This window comes from Oncorhynchus keta, chromosome 32 (genome assembly GCF_023373465.1).
Source record: "Oncorhynchus keta strain PuntledgeMale-10-30-2019 chromosome 32, Oket_V2, whole genome shotgun sequence".
NCBI classification, from domain to species: domain Eukaryota; kingdom Metazoa; phylum Chordata; class Actinopteri; order Salmoniformes; family Salmonidae; genus Oncorhynchus; species Oncorhynchus keta.
In genome coordinates, this window is record NC_068452.1 from 13194688 (window position 1) to 13206208 (window position 11521).

An 11521-nucleotide genomic window follows, 5' to 3' on the forward strand; every position below is an offset into this window, starting at 1 on the left:
TGCTGTGGTCTCCAGTCCTAGTAAAGTAAGGCTACATTTGCTACAGCTTACTACATTTGCAAATTCTATTACAAAATACATTAGAGAAAGGGAAGGAATAAGAGCAAATACCTCTTATGTATTGTCCTTCAGGGACTGTCAAAATAGCAGGATGATGTCCTCACCCCTGCCTCACCTCTCTACCTCCTCTAGTCCTTGAATTCTCTTTTTGTCTTTATCCATTCTATGGACTTTATTCATTTCTGAGAAGAACTAAAAAGATAATTTGCACACATTTGTATGCTACTAGATTTCAGTTAGTATTGACTGCTATGAAAGTTAAATGTACACTTCAAATGCAGCTGTCCTACAACATATCTGTACCTTCTTCATGATCCCAATTGCAGTGTCCATGTTCTGTCCAATAAGAATTTCAAAGGACGAGAAAATGTGTCAAAGAATAGTCTTAAAGACATTATATATATAAAATAAATATTGAAAGATAAATGGCATCGACATACAATTGAATGCAAAATAGAAGAACATATTGGAGAAAGCATTATCCAATACAGTACTGCCATACAGGCCTAATGTCACATTTCAAGATATCTTTGTACACAAATTGTTCAATATTTTATCAGGCTGACTTTAAAGATTATATGCAACATTTTGCTGAAGGGCATTTATACAGAAGAGGTAGTCTAGACACTATATTAATACCATTATGCATTTGAATCCCATCTACAGCTTTCATCTAAGCTATTAATTTCCCTCCGCAAGGGGGCAGACATGTAACGTTTCCAAAATGGGATAGTATTGTCCATATAACGTTTCCAAAATGGGATAGTATTGTCCATATAACGTTTCCAAAATGGGATAGTATTGTCCATATAACGTTTCCAAAATGGGATAGTATTGTCCATATAACGTTTCCAAAATGGGATAGTATTGTCCATGTAACGTTTCCAAAATGGGATAGTATTGTCCATATAACGTTTCCAAAATGGGATAGTATTGTCCATATAACGTTTCCAAAATGGGATAGTATTGTCCATGTAACGTTTCCAAAATGGGATAGTATTGTCCATGTAATGTTTCCAAAATGGGATAGTATTGTCCATATAACGTTTCCAAAATGGGATAGTAATGTCCATGTAACGTTTCCAAAATGGGATAGTATTGTCCATATAACGTTTCCAAAATGGGATAGTATTGTCCATGTAAAGTTATGCCCCCTTGTGAGTTAATAGTATTACATGCTGTAGCAGGCTATATAAAGAGGAAGACCTCCACTGACGATTCAGTTCGTTGTAACATCTCGTCTGGGCAGGTCACTGTTCTTAGTTAGTTAGTTAAAGTCCAGCAACAACAGAGGTTCCTCGATGAACCCACCTTCTAACAAGTTCTTTGAAGAACCTTTTTGGGCTGTTTTTCATTGACCAACAACCCTACGGTTCTTAAAGGGATCTGAGAACAACTCCAGTTGAACCCTTCATTTTTAGAGTTAGTCGGCTCTATTTACTCTGAGATTCAAACATGCTGATTCGCATCAACGATCAAGTCAGCTGCTGCTGCTCCACAATACAGTATGAGGTGAGACGGTGAACTGATGTTGAACTGGGCAGTCAGCTGCTGCTGCTCCAATACAGTATGAGGTGAGACGTTGAACTGATGTTGAACTGGACAGTCAGCTGCTGCTCCTCCAATACAGTATGAGGTGAGACGGTGAACTGACATTGAACCAGGCAGTCAGCTGCTGCTCCAATACAGTATGAGGTGAGACGTTGAACTGATGTTGAACTGGGCAGTCAGCTGCTGCTGCTCCAATACAGTATGAGGTGAGACGTTGAACTGATGTTGAACTGGGCAGTCAGCTGCTGCTCCTCCAATACAGTATGAGGTGAGACGGTGAACTGACGTTGAACCAGGCAGTCAGCTGCTGCTCCAATACAGTATGAGGTGAGACGGTGAACTGATGTTGAACTGGGCAGTCAGCTGCTGCTCCTCCAATACAGTATGAGGTGAGAAATGATGGTGGAAAATAAGTATTTGGTCAATAACAAAAGTTTATCTCAATACTTTGTTATACCCTTTGTTGGAAATGAAAGAGGTCAAACGTTTTCTGTAAGTTTTCACCAGGTTTTCACACACTGTTGCTGGTATTTTGGCCCATTCCTCCATGCAGATCTCCTCTAGAGCAGCGATGTTTTGGGGCTGTTGCTGGGCAACACGGACTTTCAACTCCCTCCAAAGATTTTCTATGGGGTTGAGATCTGGAGACTGGCTAGGCCACTCCAGGACCTTGAAATGCTTCTTACGAAGCCACTCCTTTGTTGCCCGGGCGGTGTGTTTGGGATCATTGTCATGCTGGAAGACCCCGCCACGTTTCATCTACAATGCCCTTGCTGATGGAAGGAGGTTTTCACTCAAAATCTCACAATACAAGGCAGCAGTCAGCAGCTACTCTTCCTGGGGTTTATTATGGATCCCCATTGGTTCCTGCCAAGGCAGCAGCTACTCTTCCTGGGGTTTACTATGGTTCCCCATTAGTTCCTGCCAAGGCAGCAGCTACTTTTCCTTGGGTTTTTTACGGATCCCCATTAGTTCCTGCCAAGGCAGCAGCTACTCTTCATCGGGTTTATTAAGGATCCCCATTAGTTCCTGCCAAGGCAGCAGCTACTCTTCCTGGGGGTTTATTATGGATTTATTATTGTGGAAAAACGAACATCTAATTTCAGTACCAGCGTATTATTATTATTTTCTTGTACTTTTACCCCTTTTTTCGTGAAATCCAATTACAACTCCCCTACGGACTCGGAGGAGAGGCAAAGGTCGAGAGTCATGCATCCTCCGAAACACAACCCTGCCTAGCCTCACTGTACTTCTTGACACACTGCTCGCTTAACCTGGAAGCGTGTCGGAGGAAACACTGTCTCGCCGGCAACCGAAGTCAGCATGCATGCATGCGTCCGGCCGCCACAAGGAGTTGCTAGAGCGCGATGGGACAAGGACATCCCATTCGGCCAAACCCTCCCCTTGCCTGGACGATGCTGGGCCAATTGTGCGCCGCCCTATGAGACTCCCGTTGATCCTGTTGTGATACAGCCTGGATCAGAACCAGGGACTGTAGTTACGCCTCTAGTGACACCAATGACAAGCATGCCCATAACATGATGCAGCCACCACCATGCTTGACAATATGAAGAGTGGTACTCAGTGATGTATTGGATTTGCCCCAAACATAATGCTTTGTATTCAGGATATAAAGTTAATTTCTTTGCCAATTCAGTATTACTTTAGTGCCAACAGCCTCTCTATTCTCTCATGTGATTTCAGGTCCTCTGACTGGGAATGTGTGTTGCAGTTTTACTTTAGTGCCTCATTGCAAACAGCATGCATGTTTTGGAGTATTTTTTTCTTCTGTACAGGCTTCCTTCTTTTCACTCTGTCATTTAGGTTAGTATTGTGGAGTAACTACAATGTTGTTGATCCATCCTCAGTTTTCTCCTGTCACAACCATTAAACACTAACTATTATAAAGTCACCATTGGCCTCATGGTGAAATCCCTGAGCGGTTTCCTTCGTCTCCAGAAACTGAGTTAGGAAGGACGCATGTATCTTTGTAGTGACTGGGTTTATTGATACACCATCTAAAGTGTAATTAATAACTCCATAATGCTCAAAGGGATGTTCAATGTCTGTTTTTTCTTTCTTTCTTCCCATCTACCAATTGGTGCCCCACTTTGCGAGGCGTTGAAAAACCTCCATGGTCTTAGTGGTTGAATCTGTGTTTGAAATTCACTGCTCGATTGAGGGGCATTATACAGATCATTAAATGTATGTATGGGGTACAGAGATGAGGTATGCATTCAGAAATCATATTAAACACTATTATTGCACACAGAGTGAGTCCATGCAACTTATCATGTGACTTTTTCAGCTAAATCTTTACTCCTGAACTTAATTAGGCTTTTAATTACATTTGTAAACTTTGACATTATGGGGTATTGAATCCAATTGAAATTCAGGCTGTAACACAACAAAATGTGGGGCAGGTCAAGGGGCGTGAATACTTTCTGAAGGCACTGTATATATAAACCCCCCCACCCAGCAATCTAATAGCATCAGTAAAATCTGTTGAAATAAAACCACAGATAAATAAACCGTACAATTAAACAATACATAGATCAGAAATAGTTACACATTATAGAGATCCATTCATGGATGTACAGGTCTGTTGGATAAACGTTCAGAAGTGTCCGCTGCTTATTTTTTTTCATGTGTTCCTGGCCCTGTGAATATTGGCCGTGGACAAATTCTCAGTCAAAAACACAAGTCAGAACACAGCCTCTCTATTCTCTCGTGTGATTTCAGATCCTCTGACTGGGAAAATGTCTTTTCACAATGAGAGCAGTGATATGTCTTCCCCTCCTGTGTATTAGTATGTTGGAAAGGCTTTTCTCCAGTGTGTTTTCTCTCATGCTTTTTCAAACTCCCTGACCACCTAAAACTCTTTTCACACTGGGTACATTGAAAAGGCTTTTCTCCTGTGTGTATTCTCTCATGCGTTTTCAGGCTCACCAACCACCTAAAACTATTTCCACAGTGAGAACAGTGATAAGGCTTCTCTCCAGTGTGTATTCTCTCATGCTTTTTCAGGACCCATAACCACCTAAAACTCTTTCCACAGTGGGAGCAGTGATAAGGCTTCTCTCCTGTGTGTGTTCTCTCATGCCCAACCAGGGCCCCTAACTGAGTAAAATTCTTTCCACAGTGGGAACAGTGGTAGGGCTTTTCTCCTGTATGTATTCTCTCATGCATTTTCAGGCTCCCTAACCACCTAAAACTCTTTCCACAGTGGGAGCAGTGGTGTTGGTTAGGCGTCTCCGGGTCTGTTTCCTCTGAGGAACTCTTCCCGCTGTCAGAGTCTGGTCTCTCTCCTGCCAAAGACAAACAGATTCTTTAGTTAAACAGAGAGACCTGAATGACACTTGCATTAAATAAAATTGTCTTCCTATATGGTTTAATCTAGACTAGATCCCTCAGTAACCTGAGGTCAGTTTTCACAACATTACATCATTAAAAATAAACTTGGTGACAGTGAGATTTAAAAACAAATTACGTAGAGCTCCAAATGTAATTTCTCAGGGAATGTCTTGATGTCATAATAAGAGCTCTATAATACTAGATAATATCATGTTTATAAGCTGAACAGAGCTCTATAATAATAGATCATGTCATGTTTTAGGCTGAGCATAAGAATAGATAATGCCAGGTTTATAGGCTGAGCAGAGCTCTATAATTATAGATAATGTCATGTTTTAGGCTGAGCATAGCTCTATGAGAATAGATAATGACATGCTTATAGGCTGAGCAGAGCTCTATAATAATAGATAATGTCATGTTTATAGGCTGAGCAGAGCTCTATAATAATAGATAATGTCATGTTCATAGACTGAGCTCTATTATCTATCTATAGCTTGACAACATTCAGCTGTTTTCGTGATATGTATTATCTAACACTTACAATTTCTTTCCTTTTTGGTTACTGAACAGTTATATCAACATTTAGCAACTAAGTTAAACTAGCAACATTATCAAACCCGTTAGCTATATTTCAGAGGTTAAAAGTTGTATATTAAATGTGTCACAGTCGAATTTTACAATATACAGAATGTAGCACAAAATGTGTACATATTACTTTTTTGAAATCTCTCATAACCAACTTAACTAAAACCTTAACTTACATGAATTGCAATTGCAATAAAAAAATCGGTGGTCAGCTAGCTAGACGGGTGTATGTAGTCGTAGTTAATATTATTTTTGTTTCTTGTTGACTATTTTAATTGAAAGCTATCACAGTAAGGTAGTTATGTTGGATAAAGAAAACACATAAGAAGCCGTATGTATCTTACATTAAAGGGCCAATGCAGCCGTTTAAAAAAATCTCAACATCAAATCCTTTCTGGGTAATGATGAAGTAGCTTCCTGGTTTTGTTTCAAAGATGTCCACTGTCTGGGTGTTCACTCCCCCCCACAGGTTATTACAGCAACACACATCACCCCCCACGGGTTACTATAGCAACACACATCGCATGTCATTTATATCTTGTTTGTCAATTCTGAGTGACATTAAAGTTGTGAATTTTCTAATCCATTGTTAAGGTTTTGTTGGTGACACGCTCTTTGGTGGTATACACATCTTACAGTGTAGTTATCAATTCCTACATTAAATAATAACATATTCAAGCATAAACATTCAGTAGAATGCTGCTTTAAAACCACCCATCAGTTCAACAATAGTTTGTGCTCCTGTTTTTAAGACAGTACTTACTGGTGTTAATCAGATCGCCTGTCTCCTCCTCCTGCTCATGTTCTTCCTTCAATGTGACAGTTATCTCTCCCTCCTTCACTCCAAAAATGGCATCCTCCTCTTTCTCTTCCTCCTCTTCTTTTACTGTAACATCCTCCTCCTCTTTCACTCTGAACGAGTCTTCCTCTTCTTTCACTGTAACGTCTTTCTCTTCTTCTTTCACTGTAACAGCCTCACCCTCTACCTCTTGTTTTACTGTGACATCCTCCTCTTCCTTCTCCTCTTTCACGACAATGTTCAGCCCCAGAGCTTCTTTCTCCGTCCAGCAGACCTCTTCTTCTTTAACAGGAGGGGAGAAGTTTAGGGAGCTCATGGTCGGGGATGTTAGCAAGCTAGCATTAGCGACTAGCCTAGCGCTATGCAAATGTCTAACAGCATTAATATGAAAATAAATGGGGCAAAAAGCTGTAAAACAGAAGTATGTTTAAAAAACATAGGAAAATATGCACTGAAACAGTCTAAAAAGCTTGAATGTTTAGGCTATGCCGCCTAGCAAGCTACTGAAGTGACTGATTCGCTTTTGTTGTTGAAGTGTCCCGTCCACTGGATTATACGTCACAATGGCAGCGTCGTCATCAGCTGACCGGAACCCCATAATTATATTTTCTGCATTAAATAAATTATTTCAACCACTCGCTAACTCCACTCCATTTAATAAAGTACCATTTTTCATGCATTTTTCAAATCCCCAAATCTGAAATAAAGAGATTTACATCACTGTACAATCTACCCCTTGATTCAGACCTGCCCCCCTGCTTCATACTGAGCCTCCCAGCTGCAGTTTCACCACATTCTCATTGACAACCCCAACATCGGTCTCTGAAATGGTCCATAATATGAGGTCAACTACCTGCCCCTTGAACCCTGTTCCCACAGGACTCATACAATCATAAATCACTAAACACTTTCTTAATTCAGGCACTGTGCCTAATTCCCTTAAAACTGCCTCCATCAAACCAACATGAACCCTTCTAGTCTGGCTAGATACTACAGAACGACCCCTCTACCAACAATCTGCATGAACCCTTCCAGTCTGGCTAGATGCTACAGAACTACCTCTCTACCAACAATCTACATGAACCCTGTAGTTGTATAAAGTCTGGATGTATACAACTACAGAACTACCTCTTAACTATAGGTGGCTGGTGGAACCTTAATTGAGGAGCCACCATGCTTCTACATCTGCATTGCTGTTTTGGGGTTTTAGGTTGAGATTCTGTATATCACTTTGTGACATCGGCTGATGTAAAAAGGGCTTTATAAAGATACATTTGATTACAAGGTGTGGAGACCATCATAGTATAGTAGTGGAGCTAGTACAATAAGGTGTGGAGACCATCATAGTATAGTAGTGGTACTAGTAGTGGAGCCAGTACAATAACAAGGTGTGGAGACCATCATAGTGTAGTAGTGGAGCTAGTACAATAACAAGGTGTGGAGACCACCATAGTATAGTAGTGGAGCTAGTACAATAAGGTGTGGAGACCATCATAGCATAGTAGTGGAGCCAGTACAATAACAAGGCGTGGAGACCATCATAGTGTAGTAGTGGAGCTAGTACAATAACAAGGTGTGGAGACCATCATAGTATAGTAGTGTAGCTAGTACAATAACAAGGTGTGGAGACCACCATAGTATAGTAGTGGAGCTAGTACAATAAGGTGTGGAAACCATCATAGTGTAGTAGTGGAGCTAGAGTCCTGTCCAGGGGAAGTACTTGTACATCAAGCTGCCTCACACTACAGAAACAGCTCCTGCTACTATGAGCCGTTCTGGCTCAGACAAGCCAAGGCTACTTCCTTTGTTATATAATAATTTACATTTAGCAATATCCAAATCATATTATGAACTACATCAGAGGGTTTATACTTGTATACAACCAATCAAAGAAAATAATGAAAACGAAATACACATGTTAAAATATTTAATTTGATTTTAGATCAAGATGAATAAACAGAAAAATGCCTGTTGTTTTGGTCAGATTTTCATGTCTAATTTCATTTAAACAATATCATTTAATGTGACAAACAAAAACACTAATTCTCAGTCAAAAACACAAGTCAGAACACAGTCTCTCTATTCTATCATGTGATGTCAGGCCCCCTAACTTGGTAAAACTCTTTCCATACAACTAGCATTGGTAGAGCTTTTCTTATGTGTGTCCCCTCTCATGCTTTTTCAGACTCGTTAACCACCTAAACCTCTTTTCACACTGGGAACAGTGGAAGGGCTTTTCTCCTGTATGTATTCTCTCATGTGCTTTCAGGTGTAGTAATCGGGTAAAACTATTTCCACAGTAGGAGCAGTGGTGTTGTCTCGCTGGTTTGGGCATCGCTGTGTCTGGTTCCTCTGAAGGACTCTTTCTGCTGTCAGAGTGAGAGTCTGGTCTCTCTTCTGCCAAAGACAGAATAATTGGTTTTATACTAAAGAGAGACCTGAATGAAATCTCCACATAATAGAACTGTTTTCCTATGAGGTTTAATCCAGATACCTCAATAACCCGAGGTCAGTCTCCACAACATTACATCATTAAACAAAAACTTGGTGACGGTGAGATTGTCATGTTTATAGGTCATGTTTAGGCTGAGCAGAGCTCTATAATAATTGATAATGTCATATTTTAGGCTGAGCAGAGCGCTATAATAATAGATAATGTCATGTTTTAGGCTGAGCAGAGCTCTATAATAATAGATAATGTAATGTTTAGGCTGAGCAGAGCTCTATAATAATAGATAATTTCATGTTTTAGGCTGAGCAGAGCTCTATAATAATATATTCTGTCATGTTTTAGGCAGAGCAGAGATCTATAATAATATATTCTGTCATGTTATAGGCTGAGCAGAGCTCTAAAATAATAGATAATGTCATGTTTTAGGCTGAGCAGAGCTCTATAATAATATATATGACTATTTCAGTCAATGTTATAGGCTGCATTTGATCCAATGTTAATAACGTTTTGTTGGTGGCCCACTTCATCTCTAAAGTAATAATTACTATATTTTCTAAATGATCATTCTTTAGTTCAGCCTTTCCTTCAAATGGCTATTTTGGCCATGTTTTTTGTAGACTTACAAACTTTTGCTAATATGTTCAGTCTCCCCAAAGCGCTGGTCCTTTTGCTAATATGTTCAGTCTCCCCAAAACGCTTGTCCTTTTGCTAATATGTTCAGTCTCCCCAAAACGCTTGTCCTTTTGCTAATATGTTCAGTCTCCCCAAAACGCTTGTCCTTTTGCTAATATGTTCAGTCTCCCCAAAACGCTTGTCCTTTTGCTAATATGTTCAGTCTCCCCAAAACGCTTGTCCTTTTGCTAATATGTTCAGTCTCCCCAAAACGCTTGTCCTTTTGCTAATATGTTCAGTCTCCCCAAAACGCTTGTCCTTTTGCTAATATGTTCAGTCTTCCCAAAACGCTTGTCCTTTTGCTAATATGTTCAGTCTCCCCAAAACGCTTGTCCTTTTGCTAATATGTTCAGTCTCCCCAAAACGCTTGTCCTTTTGCTAATATGTTCAGTCTCCCCAAAACGCTTGTCCTTTTGCTAATATGTTCAGTCTTCCCAAAACGCTTGTCCTTTTGCTAATATGTTCAGTCTCCCCAAAACGCTTGTCCTTTTGCTAATATGTTCAGTCTCCCCATAACCCGTGTCCATTTCATGTCAATAACGGTTCTTATTTTAAGTATGTCTCCAACATTATTTAGAAATCTGCTTTTTGCGGGTATACACACTCCACGCAAGGTCTACAATAGACACGTCAAAAGTTTCATTTTGCCATTCTGTGAGACAATATAGTTGTGATTTTGTGGTGTGTGTGTGTGTGGGGGGGGCTCTGATGGTATACACATGTTACAGTTAAGCAATAAGACCCGAGGAAGTGTGGTATATGTCCAATAGAGCATGGTTAAAGACTGTTCTTATGGACAACACAGTGCAGTGTGCCTGGATACAGAACTTAGCGGTGGTGTATATCACAAACCCGGGGTGACTTATTGCAATTATAAACTGGTTACCAATGTAATTAGAACAGTAAAAATACATGTTTTGTCATAACCATGGTATACGGTCTGATATACCATGGCTGTCAGCCAATCAGAATTCAGGGATTTAATTGGGTGGGTATAATTTGTGGAACGTTCCAACAGGAATCCGTTCCAAAGACTTCGCAAATAACAAGGTTGCCAACAAACAACGCATACAGAGTCGTATAACAGTAGAATGAGATACCGGGTAGGGAGTGAGCTATGTAATTACGTTTTTCACTCACCACGTTTATTCGGATAAAATGTCTCTTCGTTCTGGTAGCCTCCACCATTTCTCATTCGTTGGTTTAGTTATTATTTCCGGTGTTCCTGCATTTGCGGGTGAACTCTGTTGCGCCTCAATTGGGGAATCGCTGTGGTTGAAATGTAACTAATGACCGCAAGCCCCAGTATTTTATTAGCTAGGTGGCTTGTACACAATTGTTACCGGTGATACTGTATATACCTACTTGTATTACAGAAGCATGCATTGTATTTTGTCTAGTTCTCTCTGTGTTAATCCTTTTTCCCAAATATAGCAGGTAACTTGTGTCTATGTCGATGTTGTTAAGTTCATCTTGCCTAGTTAAATAAAGATTAAATAACTTATAACATTTAAAATATATACTTTGACCTATTTCAGGTAACCACAAGATGCTTGTTTCACTACAGCTGCTTTTGAATAACTTTTACAGTCGTTTTTGCTTTACATTCCGACTATTGAACGTCTGTTTATTGGACATATATATTAGTGTCTAATAAAAAAGAGCAACTTATATAAACCATCCCATCTGTGTTAATGTTAAAGTGTGTGTGTGTGTGTATATATATATATATATATATATAAATATACACATATATATATATATATATGTATATTTATATATATATATATATATATATATATATGTGTGTGTGTGTGTGTGTGTGTGTGTGTAGTGCAGGTCTTCTTGATGTCCACTAGGTGTCCGCACAGCTTCAATAATCTCACACCAGGTTCACAACATGTTTTCATGTGTAACAAATCAAATTGTATTTGTCACATGCGCCGAATACTACATGTGTAGACCTTACATTGAAATGCTGAAATGAAGCCCTTAACCAACAATTAGTTGTAAGAAAAATGTGTTAAGTAAAAAATAAGAAATAAAAG

The 11521-nt window shown here is 39.6% G+C and overlaps 1 protein-coding gene across 1 annotated transcript; it reads right to left on the reverse strand.

Moving 5' to 3' along the window:
- Positions 1-3596: 3596 nt before the first annotated feature.
- Positions 3597-10849, reverse strand: LOC118365121 (zinc finger protein 135-like). Its single transcript, XM_052490249.1, has 3 exons — positions 10614-10849; positions 6314-6631; positions 3597-4919 (listed from the first exon to the last, which is right to left on the reverse strand). Exons 1-3 carry the CDS (start codon positions 10666-10668, stop codon positions 4303-4305), a joined length of 990 nt encoding a protein of 329 aa, XP_052346209.1. The 5' UTR covers positions 10669-10849; the 3' UTR covers positions 3597-4302.
- Between the last annotated feature and the right edge of the window lie 672 nt (positions 10850-11521).

Excerpts from the sequence above, each read along its gene's own strand:
- LOC118365121 (XM_052490249.1), bottom strand. The coding sequence starts at position 10,668 with ATGAGAAATGGTGGAGGCTACCAGAACGAAGAGACATTTTATCCGAAT. Across the intron at positions 6,632-10,613 it reads ATTTTATCCGAATAAACGTG|AAGAAGAGGTCTGCTGGACG; the intron begins GTGAGTGAAAAA and ends CTCCTGTTAAAG. Across the intron at positions 4,920-6,313 it reads AGGCGATCTGATTAACACCA|GAGAGAGACCAGACTCTGAC; the intron begins GTAAGTACTGTC and ends TGTCTTTGGCAG.